At 34.7% G+C, this 26,361-nt stretch overlaps 2 protein-coding genes, 1 long non-coding RNA gene and 1 pseudogene across 5 annotated transcripts in view; 2 read left to right on the plus strand and 2 right to left on the minus strand.

Annotated features, from left to right (window-relative positions):
• The first annotated feature begins 905 nt into the window (after positions 1 to 905).
• LOC106765712 (prolycopene isomerase, chloroplastic) lies at positions 906 to 3,951 on the plus strand. The gene is made up of 6 exons (XM_014650418.2): positions 906 to 1,536; positions 1,608 to 1,895; positions 2,514 to 2,705; positions 2,805 to 2,963; positions 3,208 to 3,444; positions 3,522 to 3,951. The coding sequence occupies exons 1-6, from the start codon at positions 1,060 to 1,062 to the stop codon at positions 3,834 to 3,836; spliced, it is 1,668 nt and encodes a 555-aa protein (XP_014505904.1). The 5' UTR covers positions 906 to 1,059; the 3' UTR covers positions 3,837 to 3,951.
• A 4,196-nt stretch (positions 3,952 to 8,147) lies between these two features.
• On the minus strand, positions 8,148 to 10,106 carry LOC106769506. Of its 2 annotated transcripts, XR_002668901.1 has the most exons (5): positions 9,793 to 10,106; positions 9,548 to 9,678; positions 8,871 to 9,026; positions 8,706 to 8,762; positions 8,148 to 8,164 (listed from the first exon to the last, which is right to left on the minus strand). It is a non-coding gene; the product is annotated as an uncharacterized LOC106769506 (long non-coding RNA). The 2 variants fall into 2 exon arrangements; XR_001376336.2 differs by lacking the exon at positions 8,148 to 8,164 and having other exon boundaries at positions 8,388 to 8,762; positions 9,793 to 10,099.
• Positions 10,107 to 10,695: 589 nt separating this feature from the next.
• LOC106769505 lies at positions 10,696 to 13,348 on the plus strand (annotated as a pseudogene).
• Positions 13,349 to 14,440: 1,092 nt separating this feature from the next.
• LOC106768234 (DExH-box ATP-dependent RNA helicase DExH7, chloroplastic) overlaps positions 14,441 to 26,361 on the minus strand; it is a 73,483-nt gene continuing 61,562 nt past the window's right edge. The window contains exons 29-32 of one of the 2 annotated variants that reach the window (XM_014653242.2): positions 23,781 to 23,993; positions 23,312 to 23,404; positions 19,504 to 19,626; positions 14,441 to 15,182 (exon numbers count right to left, since the gene is read on the minus strand). In XM_014653242.2, the coding sequence (XP_014508728.1) occupies positions 15,105 to 15,182; positions 19,504 to 19,626; positions 23,312 to 23,404; positions 23,781 to 23,993 (507 nt within the window). In that variant the 3' untranslated portion in view covers positions 14,441 to 15,104. The remainder of the gene's footprint in view (positions 15,183 to 19,503; positions 19,627 to 23,311; positions 23,405 to 23,780; positions 23,994 to 26,361) is intronic. The other variant, XM_014653241.2, reaches the window with a different exon arrangement.

Genomic DNA, 26,361 nt, shown 5'->3' on the forward strand with positions numbered 1-26,361 from the left:
TTCACAACTTAAATAACGTTGGTTATACAGTTTTCTCAAGGTCTTAGAATTCGAATTTTTTATTATCTTTGATGTAATGTGATGCCACTTATATGATTACTTGTGATCTATTAAGCAGTCACTGTGAAGTCGAATTTTGTGTGGCTCAACCCACGTTTGTTTTAATTTGTAATTTTTACTTCATTATAACTTTTTGATATATTTTAAAGTAGATGGAGACGAAATTAATGTGTAAAGTTTAATCTTGAGTCAATTAAGGTCTGTTTGTGTAAGTCGAAGCAATGCAGCTCATAGAATATGTTGAAATTGATCATTTTTTAAATCTCACTATTTCTGCTATATCATATTTTCAATTTCTATTATTTTCATTGACAATTCAATTAAGATTTAAGTTTGGTTTTTGTCTTTATAGTTTAAAAAATGTGTATAATATTACTTGTTGAATTTTAATTGTAGATTGCATTCACAATTTTTTAAGATTAAATAATTTAAATTTATTAATAGCATATATTATTTGATTATTAACAAAAAAATATTAAATTATCATCATAGAAATGTTTATTAAAGTTGATTGTTAAACTGATCACAGTAAAATGACTTGTATTAAAGAAACTTGCGATGTTCCTGTCAGTTAAAAAAGAATTGACCACTTAATACTTAATATTTGAATATGCATACAAAAGACATATAACACTTCCATATTCACATTTGATGAAAAAGATGAATAGATAACAAACCATTACAAACGATATTAAATTTGCGAAGAATAATCTTCCCTCAATCCCTCAAACCATTATAGATTGTGCATACTAAAATATATTTTAGGATTAAAGAATTGTATAATTTAAAAATATATTTCGATTAGCTTATTTATAAATTTAAAATACACTTTGGAAAATATAAACCATTGATCGATCATGTATGAAAATGCATTAGGAAGTGATGAGATGAGAGGAGTAGGAAACGAAGGGAGAGGAAGTTGGGTGTGACGTGGCTAATTTAAGAACAAGAAAGCAAAAAGAGGTGAGTTAAGATGAGAAGGGAGAATTTGAAGCGAGCATGTCCACGATGATGGCTGCACCTAGTCTGGTGAGATGTTACAGTTCATATAGAAATGATTTGATGAAGTCTAAGTGGAAGTGCAAGGCGGAAGGTGAAGCTGATGTGGTTGTGATTGGGAGTGGGGTCGGTGGGCTGTGTTGTGGAGCACTGTTGGCAAGATACGGGGAAGATGTGTTGGTGGTGGAAAGCCATGACCAACCGGGTGGTGCTGCCCATTCTTTTGATATCAAAGGCTACAAGTTTGATTCTGGGCCATCTTTGTTCTCTGGGTTGCAATCAAGGGGTCCTCAGGCTAATCCTCTTGCTCAGGTTTTGGATGCCTTGGGCGAGACTCTTCCATGCGCCACTTATGATTCATGGATGGTTCACATACCTGAAGGTCAATTCTTGTCACGCATTGGCCCTACGGAATTTTTCAAGGACCTTCAACAGTACGCAGGTCCAAATGCTGTACACGAGTGGCGCAAGCTTTTAGTGAGTTAGTTTTCTTCCCCAATCCCAATATTGTTCACTTCAAACATATCGTAATTTTTTTCACATCACAGGATGCCGTACTTCCATTGTCTGCAGCTGCAATGGCTCTTCCCCCTCTCTCTATTCGTGGAGACTGGGGTGTGCTTTCCACTGCTGCAGCTAGATATGCACCATCTCTTTTCAAATCCTTTCTTCAAATGGGACCTCGGAGTGCTCTTGGGGCCACTAAACTTCTCAGACCTTTCTCCGAAATACTTGATGATTTGCAACTCAAAGACCCTTTCGTACGGAATTGGATTGACCTCCTCTCATTCTTGCTTGCTGGAGTCAAAGCTAATTCTGTACTTTCAGCTGAGATGGTTGCTAACTACTCTTCTTTCACCTATTTTATGCCTTACTTTCTGTTACAAATGACACAGTTTTAATTTGGATTGTTTGTTTGGCAACTGTGTCCCCATAGCATTTTCAAATGGGTGCTTCTTTCTTTTTTTTTCTACAACAGATATCAATTTTAATTTGATGATATAAATTTACATCCCTCTTAGTAGCACATCAAGTTCGGATTCTCACCAAACATTCTCTCTTCCCAATATTTATACATTCACACAAAATTACTTGCCAACTAATACAGACACAGAATTCCTTGTTAAATGGTACTTACTATTCGTGAAATAAGACTGTCTTTACATTATTGTCTTTCTCTATTCACCTTTATAGAACACATATTTGCAGTAATGACGAAGGGATTTTGTGGTGCTCAACATGTGATCACTATAGGGCTTCTTGTTAAATTGATTCCGTTTACAGACTGTAGAACATTGTCTCTTTTCATTTCTTAACATCTTCTAAAGCAATGGTATAGAAAGTTTATGATTCACTGCTGGTTGAAGCCTTAGTGTTCTGATTAGCGAAACCTTTGTAAATTGTTACTAATTCAATCTATGAATGCCCAAACAAATTTACCCCCAAATTTTCAGGTTTACATGTTTGCAGAATGGTACAAACCAGGATGCTGTCTTGAGTACCCCCTTCATGGAAGTGCAGCTATTGTGGATGCTCTTGTGCGAGGACTAGAGAAATTTGGGGGAAGAATTTCTCTCCAAAGTCACGTGGAAAATATTGTTGTTGAAAATGATAGAGCCATTGGAGTCAAGCTGAGGAGTGGTCAAGTGAGTATATTTTGATTGATAAGGAAAGGCTCAAAGATGAAATTTTGTTGGTTAGCATCTGCGTTTTGATTTTTAATTCAATATTTATGTATTCTGCAGTTCCTACGTGCTAAAAAGGCTGTTGTCAGCAATGCATCGATGTGGGACACTTTAAAATTGCTACCTAAAGAAGCTGTTGCAAAGTCTTTTTCAGATAGGATTAACACGACTCCTCAATGTGATTCATTCATGCATCTCCATTTGGGATTTGATGCAGAGGTTTGCCATTTTGGTGACTGGTTTTATTTGTTTGTAATGTCTTTCTCTTGAAGCAATTGATAAATAAAAGAGGAAGTTTTCATGTGTTTAGCCTGTTCACGAACTACATTCCAAGTAGTTGGTAGCTCACATAACACTGTTTCATCTTTAATTTATTCACTGAGAATTGTTATATTTCCCCCCTTTTATACGACATCATCCGCCATTTGAAGTTGATAACATGTTCTAATATCTGATTGACCAGGATATACCCAATGATCTGGGGATTCATCATATAGTTGTAAATGACTGGAAAAGAGGAGTTGATGCAGACCAGAATGTTGTACTGATATCAATACCTAGTGTACTTAGTCCTAATCTGGCCCCGCATGGGAAACATGTGCTACATGCTTATATGCCGGGAACTGAACCATTTGACTTGTGGGAAGGACTTGATCGTAGGAGTGCTGAATACAGAAATCTGAAAGCTGAAAGATCAGAGGTATTCATATCATATGTGGATAATGATATCTATATGCTTAGTAGTAACATAGCATATATGTGTGTTTGTTGAATCAGGTAATGTGGAAAGCTGTGGAGAGAGCATTGGGGGGAGGTTTCAGCAGGGAGAAATGTGAAGTGAAGTTGGTCGGAAGTCCACTAACACATGAAAGGTTTCTTCGGAGGAACAGAGGAACATACGGGCCAGCTGTGCAAGCTGGCAAAGATACCTTTCCTGGACATTCAACTCCCATCCCACAACTTTATTGTTGTGGAGACTCAACCTTTCCTGGCATTGGAATCCCGGCAGTTGCTGCCAGTGGTGCAATTGTAGCTAATTCTTTAGTCTCAGTATCTCAGCATTCCAACCTGCTTGATGCAATTGGCATATGAACCCAAGAAACAAAATCTTTTATGTGGCTTTCCAACCTACATCTATCTTCTCACTCTTCTCTTGTAACTGCAGTTATTCCTAGACTAAATGTCAATTTTTAAGGCTTCACAGAAATTGCATCTGTTGGAAAAAATATATGCAACTTTTCTTTAATTTTGAAATCAAAATAAATGTGGAATTATATATGACAATTGATAATGGACTCAAGAACTTATGCTCAACATCAGGTCTGCTGATGATTTTTTACTCAAGAAAAATATGTTGAAGTCAAACCCATCAAGAAATGACCTGATGACCGTATCATTAATTATAATAACAATTAATCAATGATTATAAATGTCTTATGATAATAAACAACCCATAAATCAATTATTTATAATTTTAACATCATTTTAACTAATTGAAATGAAAAACATTAATAATTTAAAATCAAATAGCTTTAAATTGTTCATCACTTTAGTAGTTAACAAAATTTATCATTCTGGATTTGAAATAAATAACATCTTTATTTACTATTAACCATACATAGTATTATCATGAATTTTAATTTAAATAAATAGATGCTTTGAAATCGTAATTCAATAACGTGTTAGTGCATTTCAAATTCTAACTATCTAAGCATATGCGCTTTCGGGAGGAAAACTCTAATGGCATATGACGGATAAAAATGAAATAAATAGTATCATCATCATTCACCTTCCGAAATACCATCCATGCATTATATCAAATTCAATTAATATTTTATTTAATAATTATAAGGTAATTTAATTTCTCAACTAATCTTCTATACTTTAGAATTTGAAATGAGATTCTTTTAATTTGGTAGGAATTTAGTATTACTATTCATGGATGTGTCAACAAGTTTTGAATTCATCAATCCAGTTTTCATCAATATATTCAATGCAAACTTTCTTTTAGAAATAAAAACATTGGATTGTTTTATCTCAATATCCAACAAATATTTGAATTTGTCAAGATTTTTGGTCTAAAAATGATGACAAAAGTGTTTCATTTGAGAGATGCCATGGTTATCATTGTAAAAACAAAGTCATTAAAATATACAATTAAATATACACATCCAACACTTGAGTGACGATAAAAGATTAAATGATCTGTTTCACTTCGAATCATACCAAATTGTTGAGTCACGTTGCTAAATTTGCTAAACTATACTTTATGAGACTTTTAAGTCAAAAGATATGTGAAGATGATATAATTTGAACAACAAATTCAGAAAATTGCTCTCTATAAATTTTTTCTAACAAATCTCTATCAAAAAAACTATTTTTGATATCTAGTTAATAAAGAGACCATTTTGAAGGGAAACATGACCATTAAAGAAATTGTATCTCTATTAATTCCACCCAAAATTTTATGTATAACTTTGATAGCAAAATTTTACTTGTAACAACAAAGTTCCTAGACGAGCTCTCAGGTAATGCATACCATTAAGAGGCTTTTGTTTAATCTTCATAGTTATGCTTAAGAATAGTCTTTGTTTGACAACTTATTGAATAAATGTTTAATTACTTTGTTTATGTAAACTTGCCCTTAGAGACTTCACAGGCGATGAAGCGATGAAGCTTTCATGTGATAAATTCTTGATAATTTAAGTGCTTTATTAGCTTTTTGTCCTTGTCCCTTTATTAGAAGCTTAACTGAGTATGAAGGTGTTAGTTCCTAAATAGTGAATCTAACCAAAACTCTCTCCATAGCACACAGAACAACCAAAGATGAAAGAAAGAACCATATTATTGCTGAAATGGATAGTAACTATACAAAGCATGGGTTTGGGAGCCTAACCTCCCTTGAGATCATAACCTCTCACAGGTAACAAAGTTGACTTTACAAAATATACTTCATAATCCCCTAAACCCATAACCGGGTCTTATTTATAGAATTTCTCCACCTTCCGTTTTAACCCATTAAGTCCTCTCCCCTGTATCCTAACATTACACCCCCCCTTCCAAACAACCTTGTCCTCAAGGTTGGAAATGGAAGGCTTGATATCCTGGCTCCTCGTCATCATCATGTACTCATATGAATGGAACCCTCTGGTAACTGCCCTCTGATTCAGGTTTGGAGGTTTGGGTGGTAATGGCTCCCCGATGAATACCTTGGCAAAGGTGATAGTCAAGAGAGATGAAAGAATGAGAGGGCGGAGGTCAGGGTTTCGCACCCTAAACGCCATCGTCATTATCGGAGTAGAACTAGGGACGTAGAAAAAATATGAAAGCTTCTTCATCTTTTCCCTCAGCATCAGAGTCAACTGGATCATCCTTTGCTTCCTCCTCTTCCTTTTTCTTCTCGGCCTCTTTAAAGATTGCATTCTCAACATCCTTGTGACCCTCTTTCCGTTAGGTGGCAGCCCTACGAGTTCACAAAACACCACCTCATGCTTGTTCAATAAAAACTCCATCTCCCTCTTTTGTTTGTCGATGAGGTCCAAACAATTTGGGCTGCTTTCTCTGGACTCAAATGAGCCCAATACCATTAGCCCCGCTGCCACTTCATCCATTTTTACTAAAGCCCTAGGGCCCACCACTCTTCTTTTCAAGGTGGGGGTTCCTCTGCACTGTTATCTCCATCATCGTCAACTTCCTCCAATCCACCATCACCTTCCCGAGCTTCGCTAGCCACTCCACACCAAGGATGACCGCTACTCCTCCGAGCTCAAAATCATACCCATTCGGCCCTCAATCACCCCGTTCTGCTTCATTATTTGTGGTTAAGTGAAACCTCCAACCGATAAAGCGAACCTCTCCCTTTGTTTCCGGTCTATTTCGATCTCAGCTTCCTTTGTCTCCACCTCCTCATCCTTTGACCGCTCGGTATCGTTCAATCGACATGGATTACAGCACTCGACCTTGGATCGTTCGGCAATCGTTCCTCGCGTTCGTCCCTCATAAGACTCGTCCACCGTCCCCTTCCGTTTGAAAGCCGTCAACCGCTCCACAACGGTTCAAAACCTTATCACCAGAGCTTCCTTCAACGATCCCTGGCTTCCCTCCACAACCAGTAGCCAACGCTTCCCTCCATGCTCACAGTCGCTAATCGTACCTTCTTCTCTTCCGCTACTCCTTGAATTTCGAAGAATCGCTCCGCCAATTGATCCAGTTCAATGGATCTATCCCTTCGAACACGGGCAACTCCACCCTCTTCCTCCAATTGAAGACGCTCACCTTCTCCTCCCCTAATTTCGCCCTCGTGTCTCGTACTCCTACTCCTATTGGCGTTCATAGGCACCTGACTGTCGTCAGACTGTTCCCCTTGAATGTGGTGTCGTCTCCCCGATAATTGTCGTCTTTTTCACCTTCATTTCCTCCCTTGACGACTCCATCGCCGCCTTTCGTCCATCCATTGACGTCCATTGTCGCCATTTGTTCTTCCATTATTCCTTCTAATGTGCTTAATTTTTCCCCTCTTCGTCTTCGCTCTCGTTCTTCCCCCTAGCATTCCCTTATCCTTCTCTGATTCTCGTTAAGAGTACGTTGATAATCTATAGACCCCAGCCTGCCTTCTAACCCCTTTTCCTGGTTCCACACCTTTTTTCCATTCTGCTAGTTCCCTTTTCTAGTCCCTTTTCTAGTCCCTTTTCTGTTTCCTTTCCATGCTTCCTCCCTTTCGTTTGATCCGTTCTTGACCCCTCTCCTAAGGATATCCGACAGGTCGGACCAATTTGTTAGGTTCCTAAATAGTGAATCTAACCAAAACTCTCTTAATAAAACAATCAAAGATGAAAGAAAAAACTGTATTATTCCTGAAGAATGGATAGTCACTATACAAAGCATGGGTTTGGGAGCCTAATCTCCCTTGAGAGCATAACCTTTCTTTACAAATAAAGAGCTGACTTTACAAAATATACTTCATAATCCCCCCCCATAAGCCATAACCGGGTCTTATTTATAGAATTTCTCCACCTTCCATTCTAACCCATTAAATCCTCTCCCCTGTATCCTAACAGAAGGCAGTTGTCACAGGTGGCATCATCTTTCTAGTTTCTAACTTCACCAAGAGACGGAGTTGCATAGAGAGAAAGGGTAAGAAATAGATTTTGCTGGTTGGTTTTGTCATGAGCTATTTATAACTCCGCTGTAGAATGAATTTTCTCTCACTTTGCAATTGATACTGCCGAAAAGATGGACCCTTTCTTAAAACCAAGGTCCAAAAGCTGTAGAACATTATATATTTATTGTTTAAAATACTACCTTTTCCATCCATATTTTAGACTTCCTCAAGATTCCCACCAGGCATTATTTTCGCTGTCTCTTTTTTTTCTCCTCACTAACTGTTGGCTATAGTAAATATAGCTAGAGCAAGATTGCCACTGCATGTTCAATATTTACAATTTATTCATGCAATTAATTTTTAAAATGTGCAGGATAAAAATCCGTAAACCAAAGTAAAATTCCAGTTATTCATCACATAAAACTAAAATTCATCTTCAACTCCCACAAACCCCCCTCCCCTCGCTCTCAGCAACCACTACGCATAGCATATGACACTAAAATGTCAAAGAAGTACCAAAAATGCTAACATACAGAATATTTTCATTATATGCAAAAGACAAAAAAAAAAAAAAATAGAAGAAATGTATGTAAAAGACAAAAAAAAACAGGGTCATGTGCACAACAGTCAAAAGTAATGAAGAAATATACCACATGTAAGCTGCCAATCTTACAGATCATCATAAGGATGAAATGGAAGCAAAAACAACAAAAAAAAATAGAAGAGTTTCCAACCATAATCCATACAATCCAATGGAAAAATAGCACAAGCAGTAAGATAAAATACAAGTACAAGTCGTAACAATTTAAAACACAACGTAATTCACCAGTAAATATAAGACAAGAGCAACAAAGTCACACCTTCTTGGCTTTCTCTTCCTTCTCAAGAGTGTCTTTGCTCTTATCCTTATCAGATCCCTTCAAAGAAGAAAAATTCCAAGTGTCAAGGATATCATCAGCTATACAACAAATTAAATAACAAAATTACAAAAAAAAATTATGGAATCATAAAGTCATAAACCTCACCAGCTTAATACAGATGTCATCATCGTCTTTCTTGTTTTAAAGCTGCTGCATGGATTCAAAAACTTTGGTATCCACCTTTCTCTCCTCAGTTTTAAGTGCTTGCAAAGCCTTCCTTCTCTCTTCTAGTACTTTTTCATATTCCTCCAAAGTCATTTCCTGTCCAAAAGGAAAAATACAATTCAGCGTTAATAAAGAAATTCCAGATATGATCTTAAAATAAAAGAGTATATTGTTAAAAAATACACTGATACAATAGCAGATGTAACCCAAAACTAAAAAGGAAAATTATCAATTTTAATCAAAGAAAATAATCAAAGTGAGACTTTCTTCTGCCGATGTATAAATAACGAGTGAACTATCACAGGAATTTTCAAAACCCAAGGTTAAGATTTAGACGTGCACAGAAATAACATTAGTACAAAAACAAATAAAGAATAAAGCATCCTAAGCAATGAGTGAGAACCCATAGCTTAAAGTCAAAGCTAAACTTTATTGGATTATTATTCCTACAATTTGTAACTCACTTTATATAATTGAAACAAAGTGATGATTCCATATCAGGTCAGTTATATAATTGAAACAAAAGTGTCCACAGAGAAAGTAAAAAACAAAATTAACGTATACAAAAAGCAGATGAAGAGAAAATCAAAGCACTTGAAACCAAGTTGAACAATCACCTTATCCTCAGGCTCTTTTTCTTCAGTCTCATTAGCAGGGTTCTCCTTGTTTCCATAAGCAGCAACATCATTATCACCTAGGCTTTTCTTCGCCAAAATTCTTAGCAGTTTCATTTACTTCGTCAGTTATCCTAAGTAAAATTCAAAAGAGCAAAAGAAACAAGCATCAATAAAAAATCATCAAAATAGTATTAAGCAGAAATCATGAGCAGAGGGTGGTGCCGGGTCTCAAAAGAAGCGCTTACTGGGCAAGTTCATCAGTTGGTAGTCCCCAGTTCCCTCTCCCATAACCTTCCCGTTTGAATTCATTTCTTCAAATAGAACAAGCTATATTAAATACATGAGCCAAAAGTCAATTCAAGAAGCCAGAAATATGCTACAAGTATATAATATTGAAATGAACTTTGGAAAATTTCATGAACGTTGCATTGCAATAAAATAATAATATTTTAGAACAGGAAGTTGAGGGGGCTCTGCAGCAGGATTGAGTATTTAGCACCACCACCGCATCCTTGTGGTGTGCTCTTCTTCTTCACAATTTTTTCTTTATTTTATTCTCCTGCACAAAACTATCTTTTCTTTCTGCTTCAACCTTTTAGGATGAAATTAATAATATAATTATTTTAATTTTAAGGATGCAAAAAAATAAATAAAAAAAATACATCATTCTTTAATACAATGTATACTATATTTTAAAAAAATTATAGAATATTTATGTGATGTTCCTATGTATACTATAAATACGATATTGTATAATAATAATATTATTATAAACTATCTTTTACCACCCAATATTCATATAAAATTTGTAAGATTGTATTAATGATACGACATTATATATTCAAACATATCAAATCACTACTTAATATGTTTCTATTGTTAAGCGAGCATCAAGGGAAATCACATTTTGGCAATATGTAATGGAAAAATAAATTTTATATTTTAAATTGATAAAATTAAAATCAAATTATAAGATATAAATATGATAAAAATGTATGAGAGAATATTTAAAGATATTATATTAATTAAAAAATTTGACCGAATAAAATATAGGTTTAACGTCTCTATTTTTATAGATTTGGTTCAAAATGGTCTTAGTTTTTAAAAAAGTTCAATAAAGTTCCATAATTTGTTAAAAAATGTTTAATCCGATCCTTTTCACTTATGCTGTTAAAAATTTAACGGTGCAACTCATGGCAGAATCTTAGTGAACTGTGAAGTTTGATGATTAGGTGTAAATTACACTCTGTAAGTATTTTAAAAATTTTTAAATGTCGTAATGTTTGGGGTTCGTCTCATTCCCCACCGCCACCTTCTCCAAAACTGCTCCCGCCGGCAATGCCTCCGTTCCCACCTTCTCCAAAACCAATGTCTGTACGAGGCCTTGATCTTCACGAGTTTTCTTCCGTCTCTTGCATTCTTCCGTCTCTTGCATTGAATGTCCTTCCGTGCAACAAAAGGATATTCAGATTTGTGCTCTGCTCTATGGTTCTGGGGGAGCTCTGTGGTGATTGAAGGTACGATAGTGGGTCTTTGTATTTTGCTGTTCTTTTTTGTGTTTTTAACGCCTGTTGTTCTATGATAAAGTAGTAGAAATTCATTACTTTTCTTTTCTTTTCTTGCATGTACCAGTGTTCTTCATTTGATAAAATCGCAAGGTTGAAAAGAGAGAATTTGAGGGGAAAGGGGAAAGATAGTGTTGGAGACATGTGGGATTGCAGAGAAATTTGGTTATTTTTTTGTGGTTTAACAATCTTGCCCTTGGTATTTTTTCTGCCAACTTTGTACCTCTGGATAATTACCTTATTGACTGTGGAGCATCAACCGACACTGCTATAGATAACCGCAATTTCACAGCGGATAGTTTCTACAAGGATTTCCTTTCCACCCAACAAGATGTTCTTGCAAGCACCTCCTTAAAATCAATAGCTTCCTCTAGTGATTCGCCTCTTTATGCAACCGCAAGAATTTTCACTGCACCCTCAAAGTACGCGTTTCCGATTAAGAAAGGGGGAGATATTGGATCTGGCTTTATTTCTTTCCATTTGCATATGAGAAGTACGATTTGAGTGCTGCTGATTTCTTTCCAGGAGGATCACTGCACCCTTACACTGACTCAGTTTTGGGGAAGGGTTTTCCTCATCCGCCACTGATTCAACTTCAGCTTTGCAAGAACCCAAAACGGATCTCTTCGTCTTCTCTTTCGGGAGATGCGCGATGTGGTGTGGCTCGAGGAGAAGGTGAAATTGAGGGAGGATAGGGATGTGCTGCCGCCGATTAGAATCTCCGGCGATGAAGGATGTGCGGTGGTTCGTGATGGGCAACGACACCGTTTTCAAAAACCTAATTAGGGTTCTAAGGAAATACGACACCGTTTAAGTGCCACCTTTATTGTATTAAATTTTTTAAAATATTTACACAGTGTAATGTACAGCTCAGTAAGGTTGTGCTACGGTGACATTTGCACCGTTAGATTTTTAACAGTATGAGTGAAAAGGACCAAATTAAATGTTTTTTAACAAATTATGGGACTTTATTGAATTTTTTTAAAAACTAGGACCATTTTAAACCAAATCCATAAAAATAGGGACCAAAAGAGATATTAAACCTAAAATATATTGATATGTTTTTCACGCGATACTTTAATTATGTGATTCAAATTATAGTTAGAAACTTAGATATAACATAATTATTAAAAAGGGTGAATTGAAAATTACATAATTAACCTTTGAGGATGAAATTAATAATATAATTATTTTAATTTTACCTTTGAGGATTGATTTTGGCACCTAACAACCAGAGGAGAAGACAATCACGAGGCACGCACGAGCTTCACCACCGTCTGCTGCGATCGCAGCCCTTGCTGTCGCCGGCGCTCTCTGTTCTCGCTGCCGATGCACGCCGTTTTGCTGCCCTCACAGCTACTCTTTTTTTTCTCCCCGCCTCTGTATGTTCTTCGTGGATGTAATCTTTTTTAATTTCTCCTCGCAATCACCTCTGTTTATTTAGCATTCGAACCTATTTAATGACTATTGTTATGAACCCATGAATTTCGTATGCATTTTTTTTATCACTTATATGATACACTTATTTATGAATATAATTTTCCATCTACTCTTACGAGTCGAGGTACTATCCTCAAGTTATCAGCAAGATTGTTATAACAAAGATCCCTCTCGAGTCTCATACTCATTTTCCACATGTCTAGCATGAGTGCCTTACTTAACATACTGATTTACTTCATATTTGGTTCAATTTTCAGATGTCGATTGTAGATAGCACTTATACATGTGTTCAGTGTCTAGCAGGTTGTTGAAAACATGGCTAAGCATCATCCTGATTTAATTATGTGCCGAAAGCAGCCAGGGATTGCCATTGGACGACTGTGTGAGAAGTGTGATGGCAAGTGTGTGATCTGTGACTCTTACGTGCGTCCCTGTACACTTGTCCGCGTCTGTGACGAATGCAACTATGGGTCGTTTCAAGGTCGATGTGTCATATGGGAGGAGTAGGAATATCTGATGCCTACTACTGCAAGGAATGCACGCAACAGGAGAAAGATAGAGATGGTTGCCCCAAAATTGTTAATTTAGGGAGTGCCAAAACTGATTTATTTTATGAACGCAAAAAGTATGGTTTTAAGAAAAGATGATAAGGGTAGCTTACTGAGATGCTTGTGTCTCTTAAAAGCTTTTTGTACGTATCTTGGTTCGGATATAACAACCATAGGAAGATCTTGAATATGTGTTGAAATGCTTGTTTAGATTGCTGCTAATAAGAGAATTATGAAGTTATAAAAAAGATCTTAGAGTATGTAAGTTTTTATATGTTGAAATCTTGTTTAGATTGCTGCTGATGATAAACTACAGTAAGATTATTGTTTGTTAAATATAGTGAAAATTTATGTGTGAGATTAATCTCTTGAATATAAAAAAAAAATGAATTAAGTTTAAAATACAAATAAGAAATAATAACAAATTAATTAAAAATAAAAATAAATATAAAATTTTCAGAATGGTGTATACAAATGGTTTGTATCAAATTTGTTATTAATATAATCAACGATGACTAGTGAAAATATTTATTTGTATACTTAAACGATACTAAATTATAAATGATTTGTGAATACGATATAGAAAACGAAATATATATAAATATTTGTCACGAAAAATAAAAAGAACATATATGCATAGGTCAGGTCAGAAGAGAAAAGAATGAAACCTTAAAAGAATTCAAAATCCTTAAATCAATGAGGAAAAAGGGCAAAATCAATGCTCTAAATAACTATCAAGATAGAATAGTTACTTTAGAGGAGACAACATGTGAGATCACAAACGACAAACTTGAAAGAAGAAAAAAAAAACTTCAACACTTTAAATAGTTAATTGAAAGGAGACAAAACTTGCTACCATAAATGACAAAAAAGAATGCAAATTCACAACTTCAAAAGATGTTGATAGTGCATAATAACTCTTATGGAAGTATAATTAACGATACGATGTCATCTAGTCGAGATGATTAGATTCTCAACTTCAAAATGTGCAGATAATGCATAGGAACTCCTATGAAAGCATAGTTAATGGTACTATGGTCATCTAGTCAAGATGATAAAAATTATGTGATTGTATGTATGGCAAAGACAACAATTTTTTTTTTTTCCAAAAAATATTTAATTTTAGATACAATATTAAATATAATAAAAAACTATATATGAGATTAACCTCTTTTGTGTTGAATATATACATAAGATCTTCTATTTATAATAAAAAAAATATAGATTAAATGTAAATACAAATAAAAAATAATAACAAACTAACTAAAGATAAAAAATAAATATAAAATAAAAATAATATATCTAATCATATTCTTTGGTAATTTAAACAAAAGACAAGATGGAGTGTTTAAGTTGATATTATGCTAGAATTTGTGCCTGTTGAGGGACAATTGCCATATGGCTGATGTAGTTCCTCTATCCTCAGTTTTTCTTTGGAGTTTCTTTTCATTGCATGCTATTGTGTTTTTGTTTAGGTTTGGCACGTGGTTTGGGAAATTGGGGTTAATTAAACGCTGTTTTTAAGTTTGTTTTAAAAATATTGTTTGGGAATTGAAAAAAAAAAATTACGTAACAATAGTTATTAACATAAAACACTTGCTGGTGTCCTTGTAATGTTTTGTGGGTGTGATATTTTCCTAAGCAATTTGTAGATTATAAATGTAGCTTCCTCAATTCAGCTACTAATTTAGCATTTCACTAAGTATTGTAATATGATCGCAACCACAATAGTCCCGACAATAGCTGTTATCGACACCTAAACAAATATTAGTGGTAGCATCTAGGTCAGCACAATTTTGCCTAACTAGAAATACAACTTCTATTTCCTTACAGAGGACATAAAACTAAGAGCATGTCTGATCAACCTTATGGTTGAACTCGTCCAAAGACAGTAAAGAAATAAGAAGGTTCAAAGCGGATGACAAGCTTTCTATGCTTGATAAACAGAGCAGCTTTAATTTAATGAAGTGAGTTAGCTCAAATGAGTTGACAGTTGATAGTAAATCATTGATGCGTGCTTCCTTCTTCCAAAAGCAGAGTGATGATTGATTTAATAATCTCATTATTCAGACCAGTTGCATTCTGAAAGCAAACACAAACCCGAGTATTGTTCTCATTGAAAGCAGTCACATGTAGCTATGATATTACTAAAACATATAGCATAAGGCGTCAAACAATGCATTCACAGATTGATAGAATACTTCAAATGCGGCTAATAATTAAGTGCTAAAATTAGCTCAATATTCAGCCAATTGTGGGAAATAGTAGTCACTGATAAAACTGGTTGCATTATGATTGTGACTAGTGAATAGAAGCTTGAATTTCATATTTAACTAAAACAGCTATGAGCTTACAGTAGACTTAGAAGCATTACAAATACCAGAGCATATTCTAGAAATAGGTTATAGCCAGACCGATGAGACGTGTGTGATATTTGTTTTCCTATTTTCAGTTATTTTCTTTTTTAATCTCTATCCTTTAAAAGGGAGATTACTGATTGTTGATCACAACTAACATACAAATTCTTTTTCTTTCAAGTCAGACCATCCAGTTTGGTCAAGCAATGAGAAAGTGTTTTGCAAATAGAGTTATGACAGTTTGGTCTAACTTTATTTGGACTATCCAGATGGCAAAACTAATATGCTTTACTAGCAGAAAACGCCAGTATGAATTTTTCTTATGGCCTTCTATATTTGTTTCTTTTGGTGTTTAGCCCCTTATTGCACAAAAGTTGTTTCTTATTTCATTCCGGAGAGTTGAGAGATAATTTTTTCTCTTCATCCTCATTATTGTTAAAGGATTTTCCACACACTCTATTTCACAGTTAAATTACATGGATTTGATTTTGTGGAAAAGTGGCTATATTTCAGTGATACAATGAGGAATAAATAGGACAGAAGAATAATTCTGTACACTAATCTGGCCGATAAATCTGGAAAATAGTTATTCAAATAACTGCTGTTAAAAAGAAGGAAAGCCGATTCTAATTAAATCAAATCCTATAATTAACAGCATAAATCAGACAACAATTTTTCTGATTGATTTCCGCATATCAAATCTTGACTCTTATTTCTATCCTTAATTTTCAACAATCATATCAATATTAATTCCAAATCAAAATTTAACACATTTTATTGTCTTCTGGTTAGATATAATAAGCTTAGGCTCATCTCTTTGTATTTACCTATTTTTTTTTAAACACAAAAATTGACTGTTATTTTATTAGGAAAAATTGGTTGTCAAGAAATTTGTATTTTGTTGGATCGAATAATCCACTTGTAGATGTTTTAATCAAGTCGTTAAGGGAACTTCAGATTCAGTTTATCTGTTCCAAGCTTGGAACATCCAACTTGTGAGAGAGTGTTGGAATTAGTATTAATTCTAGGTAGAAAATAGTTGTTTTGGGAACTACTACATAATGTACCCATGCGTTGTACCTAGTTTTGTACCTAGGCTTCTAGTGCAGTCTTTTGATATTTCATTTTCGCATTATATCAAATTTGTATCATTATAAATACAAGATAAGAGGGGTCTTTTAAGCCGTAAAAAATATATTTTCTCTCTTATTAATCTCAAGTATAGCCATTTCTTTAATCTCAGGTATATTTTCTCTTTATCAACTAGATGTCAAAAATGTTTTTTTAATGGTAATTTGCAAGAAGAAATTTATATGGAATAATGTTAGGTTCCTCTGTCAAGAACCCACTCACACACAAGCAATTGGGCACACAACACACCCAGAATAGATGAAAGAATGATCAATGATTGTATTGAAAGAAAGTATACAACGTATGTAACTGTGAGAGCATAACCTCCCTTGAGAGCATAACCTCTTTACACAAGCCAAAGCCTTTACAAAATATATTCGTGATCCCCCCTTGACACAAACTGGGTCTTATTTATAGACTTCCTTCCCTTCTATAAAGTCCTTTCCCATGTATCCTATCATTACCCACCGCTGCAAAACAACCTTGTCCTCAAGGTTGGAACAGAAAACCTGGGTCGCTTGGCTCCTCTTCATCATTTTGTTTTCATCTAAAGAGAATCATTTAGTTAACAATTTTTTTCTCTTCTTCCAACTCCAAAACTTTTTTTCTGTAATGATGCTTTGTGGCAAATTTTCTATCTCCCAGAACCCAAGGTAGTGGGTATGCAACACTGACCATAATTCCACTTTCTGTTCCACTATCAAATCTCCCCTCCACTCACCGCCTTCCTCCTGCTCCACCTTGTCCCAATCCCAAACAAGTACCCATGACCCAGCACCCGCCATTTTCAACAATGCCTTTGGTTTCCCCAGCTGTCTAGATGAAGCTGTGTCTCCCCTTATATTGACCTTCTCGCCCTCCCCGACATACTTCGTAATCTCCCCTTCCAATTGATCACCCTTTCTCCTAACCTTGCCAACCATGCAATACCCAGGACGACATCTCCTCCTCCTAGCTCAAACACATAAAATTCCTCCTCGGCGGTGGTATTTCCCAAACGTATCCTCACTCTCTCGCAACGTCCGCTCATCATTCTTCTGTGTCCATCACCGAGGCTCACGGTGTATTGGGACGTCTCGGTCACCGACAACTTCAATTCTTCCATCACTCTCCGGCTGATGAAATTGTGGCTGGCCCCACTGTCAAGGAGGACCACCACCTTCCGCTCTCCGATTACTCCTGTTAGCTTCATGGTTTTTGGAGTTGTCCGCCCCTCCGCCGAACAAGCCGACAGCTTCATGGGTTTCGCTTCCTCAACTGGGTATTCGGTCGGCTCTTCCTCCTCATCCCGAGCGATTGGCATCGCGGCCATCAACTCCTGAGAATCGAGAAGACGCACCTGGTTGCGTATTGGTTCTTGCAATTCTCTCACGGTCGTTGGGGCGTATTCTTCCCCGATTGCCGACTGCTTATTGGTCGCCGCCCCTTCAACGGTTGTGCCCCTGTTCCGTTCTCCAAATCGCCACACCATTGCTCTCTTCAATCCTTCCCAAGAACAATTCTTGGCTTTGGCCTTCCAGGCTTTGAACCAGTAGTGAGCGCTACCTTCCATACTGAATTCCGCTAACCGGACCTTCTCCTCATCTTCCGATACTCCTTGCAAATCGAAAAATTGATCCGCTCTATTGATCCAGATAAGCGGATCCGATTCGTCGAAGGTGGGTAGTTCCACCTTTTTCCTCCAATTAATCGCGCCTTTAGTCCGGCCACCCCCTTCTCCGCTTCCGTTCTCCCCTGTCTTCTTCACATTTCCATTGACCGACGCTTCACTATCCTCCGAATGGGGTTCATCTTGACGCCGACCCCTTCCGGCCAATACCTTCGCAATTTCTTTCAATTCTTGACGAATCGCTGCAGTCTCAGCCTTGATCCCCTCGATGGTCATGTCCAAATTGTTCAATCCTCCCTCCGTTTGACTATCCATCGCTGATTCCCCGCTTCCTTGGATCCGGCATGTCGGACCAAATTGTTAGGTTCCTCTGTCAAGAACCCACTCACACACAAGAAATTGGGCACACAACACACCCAGAACAGATGAAAGAATGATCAATGATTGTATTGATTGTATTGAAAGAAAGTATACAACGTATGTAACTGTGAGAGCATAACCTCCCTTGAGAGCATAACCTCTCTACACAAGCCAAAGCCTTTACAAAATATATTCGTGATGCCCCCTTGACACAAACTAGGTCTTATTTATAGACTTCCTTCCTTCTAGTCTAACCCATAAAGTTCTTTCCCATGTATCCTATCAAATAATATCTAGGTTTTGTTGCTCAGGAAGAGTCTTTTGGATTTGTATGTCATTTCCAAAAATCTTTATATGGTGTCAAGCAGTCTCCTAGGATTGGGTTTGACAAATTTAGTATTGTTGTTCAACAATTTGATATGACTTAGAGTGAGGCAAATTATTTAGTATTTTACCGTCACTCTAGTGGTGGGTGTATTTATTTAATAGTAGATGTTGATGATATTGTACTTACAAGCAATGATCACTATGACATCTTATAGGTAAAAAAAACACCTTTGTCTCCACTTTTAGACTAAAGACCTTGGCAAACCTAAATATTTCTTGAAAATTGAGATAACACAATTGAACAAGATAATTTTCATTTCTCAAAGAAAGTATAAATTGAATATTTTGGAGGAAATTGGGAAAAATGAATTCAAAGTCTATTGACATACGCATGAATCTCAATGCCAAACTCCTGCCTAATTAGGGGGAGTCACTCTGAAATCCTGAGAAGTATAGATTAGTGGCATTCAATATATGTTTGATGTTTTCAAAATCAAACTTGAACTCCTTTATAGGTGGGAGATTTTGACCATTAAATTTCAGTGGTAAAAATGCTTAATAATTTTAGCCATCCACTACAGAATATCATTAACTATGGAAATAAAGCTTAGAATGGCACCTCTGGCTTTCTGATAAGCTCCTTCATAATGGAGTGGAGAGCTAACCGCAGCTCCTTGAACAAGACAGCTACTTGGGCAGGTGCTGTCAATTTCAACCATCCATCAATGATGACCTGACCAGTCTATCACAAAAAGCAAAGAAAATTAAAAATAAGAAACAGCTATTACACTTCGGAGAGTGCATATTTAAACAATCTAACCAAAACACATGTTCCCATTAAGAAAATACTTATTGTTTTAAGCAAAGTCCCCTAACTAAACAACTATAAAAATTCCAATAGATTGACTCTTTTTCAATTATAACGGAGGAGAAATTTCAATACTGTTTCTGATATTATTCTTGGAGGAGCAATTGTTCTTAAATGGAATGCCCAGACTAAATAACTGAAAAATGTAATCTACGATGGATATAATATATTCCTACAATCCAGGATCAATGATCTTGTACAATAAATATAAAATATACTGTCAGCCTATTAATCCTCCTAACTATGAAATGTAATTAAGTCTCCTAATTATGTAATTAAAACTAGACAAGGTAATATTAACAGCAGCATCAATCAAGGAATTCTGACATCAGCTAATCTAGAATTTCTTATAAAATTGTCCTTTACTCTATGTTAATTACATAAATTAAAAGTTACAACAGATCCTTAAGTTCATGGGTGTGTTTAATGAACATCAGCAAGAAACTCAAGTAAAACATACACGCAATCAAGTCACAGCAAATATGATAACGTTTTGCATGTTATTTGATATGAACAAATGTTGAACATAAAAGATGCAAAATTTATTTGAAGTTTATTTTACAAGAACAAAAGACAAATAAGATTTTCATATTTCTTTAAGTATTTCAATATTTATCATTCAATTATTTTCACCCATTGTTTACAATTTATTAATAATGTTACCATATTTCTATATGATTATAAATAAAAATATAATTTTAAATTAGATAGAATGTAATTCTAAAGAATTGTTTCATGATGTCATTTTGGTTTCATTCTTAAGAATATTAAGAAAAATTAAAATTGTTAGATAATAAAATTCATATTTTTTTTTAAAGAACTACCAAATATCCTTGTCAATTCATTTTTTTTATACAAATATTGAAGACATCTTATTTTTGCTATTTTACTATTAGCTTCATCGTCCATCGTGCAGGCGATTAGAAAGTTGTGGCACACTTCATTTCCAGCAACCATGAACACCAGCCAAGATAATTCAAATTATTTTTATAATGCTTATTATCTCATTTTTCATGCATCATAGTTCAAGTTTCACATTGGGAACTGCTAATTTCAATTATCTTTCTTTGTTCAACATTTAACACTTATTCAAATTTCATATTCTCTTCCTCTGAAAATTTCCATCTTGATTCTAGTAAAATCTCCATCATTTTTTTCCCACAATATCTTCATTGTCACAGTGTAATTTAAGCACAAAATGATAACCAAATTTGTAATTCCCAGGGGGGGCACAGAAGCCAAAAGAAAAATGGGTGGTGTTGTAGGTGTTCTCATTCCAATCACATACAGTTTGGCCACATGGATTGAGCTGATCTTGATGGATATTTTGGACTTTTAGGCATTGTGTATCAGACAAAAAAGTTGTCCTATGATTTATCAAGTAACATAAATTCAAACTTTATATTTTTCTTGACCTTTTGTTTGTTGTGTATCCTAACTGTTTTAAAATTAAACACAGTGCAAGTATGTTTGTGCTGTCCAGTCATTTATACTTGGCCAAATCAAATGCATCAAATATGATATTTGCAAGTTATGAGGATATTTCCTCTAAATTTAAGTTTTACAAATAATAAATCTTAGAAAGTGGACTTTAAACCTAACATAACCTTACAAGATTGGTATGCAAAATGAAGTTTCCATCTAATTACATATTATAATTTGACGATATTTCTAAGCAATGTGGAGTCTCTAAAAAAAGAATTAAAAGGAAATCTATTTATTGAAGATCTGAATGTCAACTTTGTTCCCCAATTATTGGATCTAAGCAGTGTACCAACTATGTATTTACCATGGACCTACCATATATTAGACATTGTGTTCTGGGAAATTGATAACTTAATTTTCATGTTCTCATCTTATTGCTTATGGCATTCCCTTAGGATTTTTATTTCTTTATTCTTTCATTTTTTGCTTGGTTTTTCAAATTTTAGGAAATTTAGGAGTTGTTGTGACTATAGTTTAAGATACATGTTTTTCAGCTAAAACTCAGATTTTTCATGCTTTGACCTTTGCTGACTGTGTGACTTGACTTCTTCTACATATGTCTAATATAGCTGAAATTTGTGTGTTCAATTCTAGATTCAGAAGGCTTTAGTTTTAGTACAAGAGCATTATTTTTGGAGCTTTGAATTGGATGTAGTTCAAGTTGGAAGGTTATGGCAGTTTGCAAGGGCAGAGAAAAAATAGTTTAGCTTAAGTGTTTTTGTATTTTGGTGTATCTAATAATTCCTAGACTAGGCCTGATTTTGTTTTGGCTTGTAAAATTGGGCTCAGCATGGAGTGGTCCATGAGGATTGAGCTAGGGCAGGAGATTCCAAATTGCCATGTCAGAAAATCACTGTTCCATTGCCTTAAGTAATTTTTGTATTGTAGGTTGTCTAGGTAGTTTAGATTATTCCTTCTTAATTCAGCTCATCTTCATTCAGTTGTGCTGCTTAGTTACAAGTCATATAAGTTTCCAGCTAATGCAATGTCCTTAGTTTTTCTGTTCAACTCATTTTCTCATTTTAGTTAATTTAAAATCTGTCTTTACTTAATCTTAAATCCACTTTGCTGCTAAGGTCATTTTAGTCTTGTTTCTTTTACTTAATTCCATTTAGCTTCTGTTTACCATTCCTCAAGCTTATTCAGTTCAAATTCTTAGTTGAATTTGAGGGTCACTGCTTTACTCATGTTTTGAAGCAATTGGTTTCACTTTATTCTACATGTTTTGATTTCTTTAGTCTCGGGATTTTACATTCTGATTTAGCATTATGTTGTGTTTGGAGTCCCTGTGAACTCTGCTTGTTAAGGTCTTTGGTTTATTTAGTTCAAAGACGCTTGTTCATTTTGCTATGTTATTTTAGCTTCTAATGTGTCTCTAGTCTTGTTTAATAAGAGCTCTAAACTGGTGCTAATCTTTAAATCAAGCATTCAAGTTTGGCTATGCACTGCTTTATCACCATAAGTACTATTTGTTTGTTTTTCCAAGCACCGGTTAGATGCAAGTAATGTTTATCTGTTTTCTACATTTTGATATTTGCCTTTGCCTTTAGTTAAATGTGCATTTTACTTGTTCAACATTTTTACATTTTTAGTCTTTTATTATATTCGTTATAATGTGGATTTTAAATCAAACTCAACTTTATAAAACCAACTTGTAATTGAGCTTTGCATCCACTTATGTATTGAAAATTGGTCTTATCTCTAATCAATGTGAGACTTTTAACACACCCCTCATACGCTGAGACACGTACATCTCAAATGTGGAACTAGACATTAATGGATGGTCCAATAGCTATCCAAGAATGGGTGAAACAATAGACCTAACAAATCATAAACTTTACTAGGATAGACTTAACTCATGACTCTGATACCATGTTAAGAAGTAGACAAAACAGATAAATGTGCTGAAAAAGTAGAGTAAGGCTAATGTAGTTGGGTTCTAATAATCCCAAGTATATGAGACACCTAACAAAAATCATTACTATTTCCTCTCAATTTATTCCTTTTTCAATTGTTAAGAAGTGGACACATCAATTAAATAAACATCATTTGTTGGGAAAAGAGTAGCATGTACCTGATGCTGGACATTGATTGACCCTCCAAACAGCAAAATGGAGTACGGAGATATGACCGTAGTATCTCGAAGAAATACTTTGTTTGTTTCAACCTGACCATTTCACCAATAAACAATATGTCTAAAATCTTAAGAATCAAATTGCAAGTAATTCTGCACAAATATACATAATTCATGCAGAATCATATGAATGATAAGAAGTACATTAGAAAATTTTAGAACACTTAAAAGGTTATATAATAATTGTATGAAACATTAGTGGCTAATACATCAAGTAGTACTAGCAAAGGACCCAATGGAACATGAACAAACTGTTACAATGTTAAATTTTACATGCATCAATTTCTCAAGGTCAATAAAGCTAGCCACAATTTACTCATAGTAATTTTAGATTTGTAAATATGTAAATGCCATGAATTTGATGCTAAAAGGAATTAATAAACTTCTGCAGAGAAAAGTATCAGCAAACCTTTTCAAGGAAGACAAGAAAGGGGTACTGGAATACTTTTGAGTTACTGTTGATAGATGAAGGGTGAATATGAACCTCTCTTCTTCCATCAAACCAAACTGTATGACGAGAATTTGCAGAGCTAGAAGACTGCTTAATGCTGCTGAGAGCTGCTGCAACAATGCCTTGCTCACCAGCAGCTACATTGGGGTATAAACCTGCACATAGTATAGCCTACAGGAGTGCACTTAGAGCTTTTCTATGACAAAAGAATGGAGGTGATCAAAGCAATCAAATGTGACAACTAAATGAAAATGGTGAAAGTTTTGTAAACTCAAAAAATCTAATATAAATAACATTTAGAAACACAAATAGCATTGTGCATGAAACACAATAACAACTTCACACTTCAATTCCATAATAAAGAAAAGACTCATCTGCTTTTGGTTCCTCATATAGTTAATTGCATATAGCTATCACAACCCAAAACTGCTGTAGAGGGATAGCAGTAGCAAGATTGTTAAGATTTGGACGGTCTAATACATTAATAGTCTATCAGTACTAGAGAACTAATAAGTGTGAAAAAGAGTTGTTTTTACACTTATAAATGATTTCAATCTTATCATTATTCATGTTATTACTCAGTGAAAAGTTGTAATAAGAAGTAGACTGTTACTTAAATTATTGTTCTGGAAAGGGTGTATAATTTGGAATCTATCAGTCAATTCTCGCACAGCGCAAGAAAAATTCGCAGAGCCAGCAGAAAATAGCACCAGTTAAAAGAAGACAACAATTTGAAAATTCGAACAACACACACTTGTGCGTTGAGTGAATTAATTAAGTTAAGTGGCTCTTAAAAGACGTGACAAAAAGGTAGAAACCTTCTTCTGACACGAAAAACACGAAAAAACTCTGCAGAAAAGAGTACGTTTGTGATGTCTAGGATAGGCTAAATTTTCTGTCTGTGGAATTGGTTATATGACAATACATTGATGTAAAATTTCTTGTGCAATATATGTTTCTGTTCTTGTTCTTTTCTTGACTTGCTTTTCATTGTACAAAAGTATAATTCTCTTTAAAGGTTCTCTTGTACTGGAAAGTATTTTTAGAACCAGAAATATAAGAAAAGAAACTAAAAGTAACTACGCTAGGAATAGTTTATGTGCTTTTGGTCATTCTGAACTGAACTTCAGGCAAAATTATGTGTTGAATTAATTAAGGAATTAATAATTTAATGGATAATTTTAGAACTTGTTTTAAGGAATTAAATCAAGATAGGCTCATGTGAATGCTTGAAGAGAGAATGTATGTTGCCCAGTATTTTACTATAATGTTAGTCAAAGGCCAATTCTAGTGATCTTTTATCATATTTGTCAATCTTAAATTTGTACGTTGTTAAATTCTGTGCCATTTATCCAAATCGAAATAAAATGTTTTCATCAGTAATTGATTTTGATAAATAATTCTAATTGAATAACGTAACTTAAATTCCCTTGGGAGAATGATACTTTACTTATTCACTGTATTATTTGTAACGATTTGGTATACTCGCGAAAAAGTTATCATGAACCCCTTACACTCCTTTTCAACAACCACAAACTTGTGGGATTACTTGAAGCAAATTTACCACAACAACAACACAACCAAACACTTTCAAGGTCAGGTTGACATTGCCAATTATTAGCAAGGATCTATGTCTGTTTAGCATTATTACTCTGTGATAAGATGTGAATTTTAACCCTAATTCAATCTTACAAAACTGACTTCTGGCTTATAAGGTGAGGTTTGTACCCATTTATATATTGTGAATTTGCTTTATCTGTAGTTGATGTGGGATTTCCTACACATCCCCTTTGTGCAGAGGTTATACACATTATGCGTAGGACTTGACATTAAAGGATAGTCCGATAGTGGGTGAAACAATATGTCCAACAAATAACAAATCTTATTAGGATAGACTCTAATAATGATTGTGATACCATGTTAAGTAGTGGAATTTTAGTCTAATTCAACTGTATAAAACTGGCTTGTAAAATGAGATTTGCACACACACACACACAGATATATATATATATATATATATATATATATATATATATATATATAATGAATTGGTCATGGTTATCAAACTCTTGAGTTTAACTCGAACAAGTTTATGTTCCCAGACCTGGCTTCCAAGTTAACTCGGAAGTAAACTCGTGTATGTAAACTCTCGAATTTGAAAACTTTGGAATTGGTCTTATTTTTAGTAGATGTGGTAGAACATTCTGCCATTTTACACCTCGATGTCCCCAAGGATTCATTATGTGCTATTCAACACATTTATGAAGTCAACAAATGCTATCAATTTCTTAAGAAGCTTCACCCATATTAGATTATGATTTTTAGATATGTTGTATCGTGTATTTCTTGTCATTAGCTTATATAAAGTTGAAAATGAGACTCATTATTATTCTCAAATCATAAAAAATACATTCTCAAACCTTCTATTTGTAATAATCTAGATCTCCTAAAAAGGGAAATAGGAAAACTAGGAAACCTAGGGAAAAATAAAATAAAATAAAATATTATGTATCTATTTCCTCTAATTAGGAAGATTCTA

Source organism: Vigna radiata, chromosome 7 (genome assembly GCF_000741045.1).
Source record: "Vigna radiata var. radiata cultivar VC1973A chromosome 7, Vradiata_ver6, whole genome shotgun sequence".
Taxonomy (NCBI): domain Eukaryota; kingdom Viridiplantae; phylum Streptophyta; class Magnoliopsida; order Fabales; family Fabaceae; genus Vigna; species Vigna radiata.